Source organism: Pseudorasbora parva, chromosome 19 (genome assembly GCF_024679245.1).
Source record: "Pseudorasbora parva isolate DD20220531a chromosome 19, ASM2467924v1, whole genome shotgun sequence".
Classification (NCBI taxonomy): domain Eukaryota; kingdom Metazoa; phylum Chordata; class Actinopteri; order Cypriniformes; family Gobionidae; genus Pseudorasbora; species Pseudorasbora parva.
In genome coordinates, this window is record NC_090190.1 from 39,574,985 (window position 1) to 39,581,573 (window position 6,589).

Genomic DNA, 6,589 nt, shown 5'->3' on the forward strand with positions numbered 1-6,589 from the left:
AACCACCCTGAAAACCCTAGCAACCAATTAGACATGAACACCCTAGTAAACACTTAAACACCCAGACCACCCTAGCAACCACCCAGGACATCCCAGCAACAACTTAGAACAACTAGAATATCCTAGCAACCACCCAGAACACTCTTGCAACCAATTAGAAAACAAACACCCAAGGAACCACCCAGGACATACCAGCAACCACTTAGAACACCTAGAATACACCAGCAACTACCCAGAACACCCTAGCAACCAATTAAACATGAACACCATAGCAAACACTTAGAAAAAACAGACCACTATAACAACCACCCAGAACATCCCAGTAATCAATTAGAAAATTAACACCCTAGCAACCACCCAGAACATCCCAGTAACCAATTAGAACAAATAGAACACCCTAGCACGCAGAACATGCCAGCAACCGTCTAGAGCACTCTAGCAACACCCTGACAGCCCTATAGCCCTCTAGGATTGTGCTGATGAATTAGGCTATGCAAACACTTCCATTTTACATTTCCTGAAGAAAATGTGTGCAAGTTAGTTCTGCATCGCACAGACACAAACACTTTTTCCTTCCAGAAAGAGAGATGAGGGAGAGGATTTACAAATGCATGATGGAGATGAGAAATGGTGATGAGAGGGAAAGAGAACAGGCGGGAAACAAAACACAGGAAAGGAAGCATAGAAAGCATCCTGATTCACTATGTAGTGCACACTGATCCAGAGTGCAGTGAGTCTGTGTGTCATTATGTGTCAGAAATGGATAACTCTCAGATTAGAGCGCTCTCACACACACACACACACACTCACACACACACACACACACACACGCGCGCTAACGCACCTCTCTCTTGCATGGCTTGCGGATAAATCTGTCGCTCTGGATGAGTGCACAGCAAGATGGAGACATCAAACATGCCTTGTCTTTCTCGTTAAGATTTCATTACATCCAGAGGCGCGCACACGCACACACACACACACACACACACACACACACACACACACACACACACACACACACACACACACACACGCATATCCACTTAGCAGCATGTCATTAAGTGCAGCTTCTCCATCAGAGAATTGTCACATCACCAGGGCTGGTTTTGAAACGCCCTTGCAGACGAGCGTCTGTCGGCCCATCTGAGAATAATCCAGCACATAAACCGTTTTGCTCTAAGGGAGATCTTTCACAGCGCACAAGACTTCTCAGTTAGGAATCAATGCTGATTTCAAGACATTCATAGGTTCACATACTGCAGAAGCATAGAGCAATTATATTAATGTTAAAATTAATTTGATATGGCAGACACTAGACAAGACTACGAACATCTTTTTCCTCCGGAGAAACATCTGAGAAGCTCTTCATTTAATGTTATCGCTGTCTAGGAGATACAAGTAGATATTAATGACATCTAACATGATTTTTCTTTCATATAGTTTGTCCTGAACAGCACACAAGATTTTTTTTGAGTTCACAGTTCTCAATGGCAATAAAACATTTTTTTTTACCAGCCATGAGACATATTAATCCTTATTAGAGTTATTAGTCAAGAGCAGTGATGATTGTTCTGTCTTTTGTTGTTTGATTAACAGCACAGGAATATTAGGCGGTTGTCACTTTAAGAGTTAATGCATGGATCCAATATTCTGTTACACATGCATTTTATTTCTCAACTGGTTACGTTCAGTGAAGACGTGCCTGACTATATTTACCAGGATACTTGCCAAGACTGGCATTTTGATATAATTTTGTTTGAATATGTCTGTTCAAGAGCAATAAGTCGTGAAAGAGAGCTCAATTCAGTATTCGCACACTGTCTGAGATGCGGCTTTCTGGGCGTATATATATATATTCATTTGTCATTTATTTTGCTATAATGTCTTATAATTTGGATTTCTCTAAATTTCTCTTTCGTCATATATTGTTTTAGACTTAGGATTGTGTCTGCCTGTTATTTGTTAATATTGTTCATTTGATGCCTGCTTTGTTTGTATATAAGTCTGATTACAATTTTTTTTTTTTAAGTGCACATGAAAGATTCCCAACACCGTTTCCAAGACCTTTCACGTCTTCATCTGGAGCTTGAAAATTTCATTTGGCAAGGCTTAAACTTTCATGAAGATGCAACACTACCCCATCAATTTTCCCAAATCTTGTTCATGTCTATGTTCTCTCAATTTTGCATTGTTAGAATTCATAAAAATGTTACTGGCCAACTTTCAATTGACACCGTTTGCATATCCGCCAACTTATGTATTTTGAGTAATGTTAAATGATAACTCGATTGCTTTTTTAATGACAACATTAGGGTTTACAGTGCATTTCATAACAGAAACCTCAACCAAGAAGCTGTGTCATTATTGGTGTGTGTTCACACTTGGCATGTTTGGTTGAATTAAAACGAACCCAGGTGCGATTGCGGTTCTAGACCTCTGAGTGTGTGTTTACACTTGTAAAACAAGTTTCAAATAAACTCTGGTGCAGTTTGGATGAAATATGAACAAAACACTGACCAAAACCATGTAAACAAACCGAAAACAGGGCATGATTTCACAAGATGCGACCCTAAAAAGGACAGAATTTAGTTCTCGTCATAGTCATGATGTGCCGATTACAGTTTGGTACAGGCATGCATCAGAACCGCGTCTCCTCACAGCAAACCTCGGTTTGTGGTGTGACGAACGGATTCTTGCCCCCGTTTTGACTCCTTTACACATTTTTAAGCTCTTCACGAGTTCTCAGCTGATCAAAATACCATTATATGTAGCTACGCATACAGTGCATTAAGCCCAGAATTGGAAGTTCGCTAAGTTCTGTCTCAAAATACACGTCATAAAAGACGACCAATCAGGTTGTGAACACATTCCGATGACTTTAGGTTATGTGTCTTTAGGTTCAGTGTTAAGAATGCCAATGTGAATGCTAAGTACACCAAGCTTGATGTGGTCATACTCAATTCTAGTCAGAATATGAGTCTGATGCTCCATTGGGCTGTGATTATGGGGCGTGTTTCAACCCAACCAGGAAAGACCTCAATTGGACAGACCAACAACCAATCAGAGCAACGAAGCGACGCATTGTCAAATGTCAACAGAGCTCAACTGCACTGTGTTGCCATGTTCGCATTTTTTCCCCCGCGGGTTTTCTATGTCCGCGGGTTGAAGCGACTATAATGTGATATATTGACCCATGAGTGTGAATTTTAGCAGGCAACCTTACCAAAATAACACACATTTTACCCCCCATACGCCATTTTTCCCCCGGAGAACCCCCCGAGAAGCTATTGTTTAGGGCTAGTAGTTGGCGGGTTATGTTGTAAAAACTTGGCAACCCTGTCTGCACACGCGCTGGAATAAACGATCTTTGCCGGAGTAAAAAAATGAAATAATTTAATGATACACAGAGAGAATTGTGAAGGTGAATGCAGATACAAACAAGCTCTCCGTTTAGGATTTTAACAAATTCTACCCAAACGCCTTTGATGACGTGATGATTACGTTACTGTTGATCATCTGTCCGTCATCGTCTAAAGCCCGCCCTGATGATTTCATTGGTCGGAACAGTTTCTGTTCGGAGATAATTACTCCTCTATGGATCGAGGCATGTTTAAACATTTTGTGGGCAGGGCTAAGTTTGGCTGGCATCCAGGCTAAAGTACACCAGGAATAAAGGTTTTTTTTTGTTTGTCCGAACCAGGCGAATCGAATTACAAGTGTGAACACAGTAAGGTCTTCCTGTAGCAAAGCCTTCAGGAAAAGCTTTGCCCGTGGGGTATTTTAAGTTCTGTATTTTACCGCATCAGAACCTGGTAAACCCATGCTCCAGTAGCTGCTGTCAGAACGAAACAAATGTCACGACTGTAATATTTGTTTCTCATTTAGTGCTAATGAGGCTTTCATTTTTTAATTCTCTAATCACCCCGGGGGCGCATGACTTGAGTCAAATGAGCCCGAACCAAACATTCTGTTCGAAGGCGTAGAACCCTGACGGTAAAACACATCAGAGATGAAGAGATGAAACCCTGAAGAGCAAAGCGATGCTGACTTTCAAAAACAACTGAATTTATTGGATATAATTCAAAAGCTGTAGTGTTATAAAAGCGGATTTTCCTCTCATCATTACAATTAATCAGCCCGTATACAAATGAGAGATATTAAGCTATACACACACGCACACACACACACCAGCGAAACAATTCCAGTCTTCAACCCTCTGAAGCGCTGAATAGCCCCTCTGTCATGTCAGGAGTGTATAAACAGAATATATATCAGCTCTTTCCTTACAGTCCACAAAAACCTACTGTGATGGCACTATGGTGAAATGAAGGAATCTGATGCCATGGCACCAAAATATCACTGAATTTCAATACCATATATTTACATGCTCTTAAAAAATAAAGGTTTCTTATTTGCACTATAATGTAATAATATAACCTTTGTAAAGTGAGTATTTTTAATGCTCCTTGTTGAATGGTCTCTTTAAAGATATCTGATCCTCTCCCCCAAACTAGGTGTTTAAATAACAACAATCTTTAATATTATCCCATTATGCAATATTCTGACAATAGTGCATATTTCATACAACAAATGTGTCCAAATACCACATAGCACCATGTCGACCCAAAACCCAACAAAAAAAATCTAATTTGTAAACACCCTTATTGACATATACAGCCTTTAAAATATAATTATGCCATTACATTTACTATGGTAACCAGTTTATGACTGCTATTGTTATATTGGTAAAACTGTGGTATATTGGTATGACCAAAATGACAGAAATATCCTCAAAGCATCCCATATTAATGTATCATTTTACAGCAGAAATAAAACAGATGTATTTGTACTTTGGCTGAAACTATGGTTACCATGGTAACTTGTATAAGGGTGCAATATTGCAAATAATATTAATCAAATTCGGCAAATATGTTAGGAAGTTGTAGCTGGTGTGTGTTTGTGTACATGTGTGTGTGTGTGTATGTGGACCTCAGTTTCCTTAGATACCATGACTGAAAAAAAAAAAAACATTACAGCCTCTCCTTCATAATCAATGACATTTGGATTAACGCATTAATGCACTGACAAGACGCCTCAAACACATTTTGTCATAACGTCAGGTTGTTCATGCACATTATAATATCAGTGATGGTGGATATGGGTGGTGTATTGGTGATGAAACACACATCGTGCATTGGTAACTCACGCTCTTTTTGCGCAGGTTCAGTCCGTGTTTTAATAATCCGGGCAGATCTCTGATCTTCTGTTTGATCTGGACCTGATCCCTGGCGGTTCTGTTCCATCTCCAGCTCGACAGGAGTCCGTCCTCCGCGGTGCAGGGGATGCTGTCGGATTCCTCCATCATCCTCCTCCACCTGCTCTTCACGCACACGGACGCCGGAGCGACATTCTGCCGCCGCTCGATGGATCTCCAGCCGCCGCAATGAGCCGCTCAAACGAGAGAGGAGACAAGAGAAGACCTGCCGTACACTGCTGCTGCTCCACCCACACACACACGCACACACACACACACACACACACACACGGACTGTACATTCACATACAAAATACATGCAGTAGGCCTACTCACATCGCGGCTAAATGAGGACATTCAATAGCACACACTTCTTCATTAATATAAAACCTAAAAGAAAAGTTGGAATAACATACATTAGGCTTTATTCACTGAACGTATAACCGTAAGAGGAACATGCCTGAAGGGAGGTTGTATCAGTTAACTTCTGAGGATAATCGCTTCAGAAGTAAACGCACGTTATGAGATGTAGTGCCACTTTTGACATATTTGCATTGAACTATATTTTTCCTAACTGTGATCTTTTATCATTATGTCTGGAAATGTCACCAAAATCAGAGATTGGAGATGTGTGGCTTTCCTCGTGATCAATTATCATGAATTGTACTTTTAAATTGTAATTTTAAAGGCACGGTAGGCTATTTGTTTTAACACTTTTTGTTATACTGGTTGAAACACTCTTCATATCCTGATAGCAATCAATAACAGAAGTGGTCTAAATATTAAAACATCTTCTGTGAAAGTCTCATATAATGGGTCCTGCACACTGTGCGATTTTTCAAAATCCTTTGCGAATGTCCCTTGTCAGACTGTACGAACATGATCGCCATGTCACACTGTAAGATCTCAGTTGTCATTAATGTCAGACTGCACGATAGTGAAGGCGCGCTAAAAACGGACGCGCGCAAGAAAACTCACCCAGAGTTTTATATCATCAATGAATGACGCGTTCAGTGACAGTGAGCTGAATTACACGCGGGACTGAAATGCTGGCTACAAAGAAATCTCTAGCTCTCGTTTTGGTCATAGTTTGTCTTGAAAAACGGAGATATTTGACTGTCGTCGTAGGAGAAGTCACACTGCAGGATTGTGTGCCAAATCTTCTGACACTGCCAGAATTTCGTCTGAGGTAAAATTTGATCGCAGCGCTCATTAATCGGCTGCCGGTGAACATGTCAAACTAACGACCAAAGACGTCAGATTTTAGCCTAGGATCTGAGGAATCTTTTAGGATTTGCTAAATTTGTCCCAGACGGCCAAATCGTGGCCAAAATC

At 40.6% G+C, this 6,589-nt stretch overlaps 1 protein-coding gene across 2 annotated transcripts in view; it reads right to left on the bottom strand.

The window, feature by feature from the left end:
- rapgef5a (Rap guanine nucleotide exchange factor (GEF) 5a) overlaps window positions 1-5,545 on the bottom strand; it is a 94,919-nt gene extending 89,374 nt beyond the window's left edge. Inside the window, exon 1 of one of the 2 annotated variants that reach the window (XM_067425837.1) lies at window positions 5,207-5,545. In XM_067425837.1, coding sequence (XP_067281938.1) covers window positions 5,207-5,365 — 159 coding nt within the window. In that variant the 5' untranslated portion in view covers window positions 5,366-5,545. The remainder of the gene's footprint in view (window positions 1-5,206) is intronic. The other variant, XM_067425836.1, reaches the window with a different exon arrangement.
- Window positions 5,546-6,589: the final 1,044 nt, after the last annotated feature.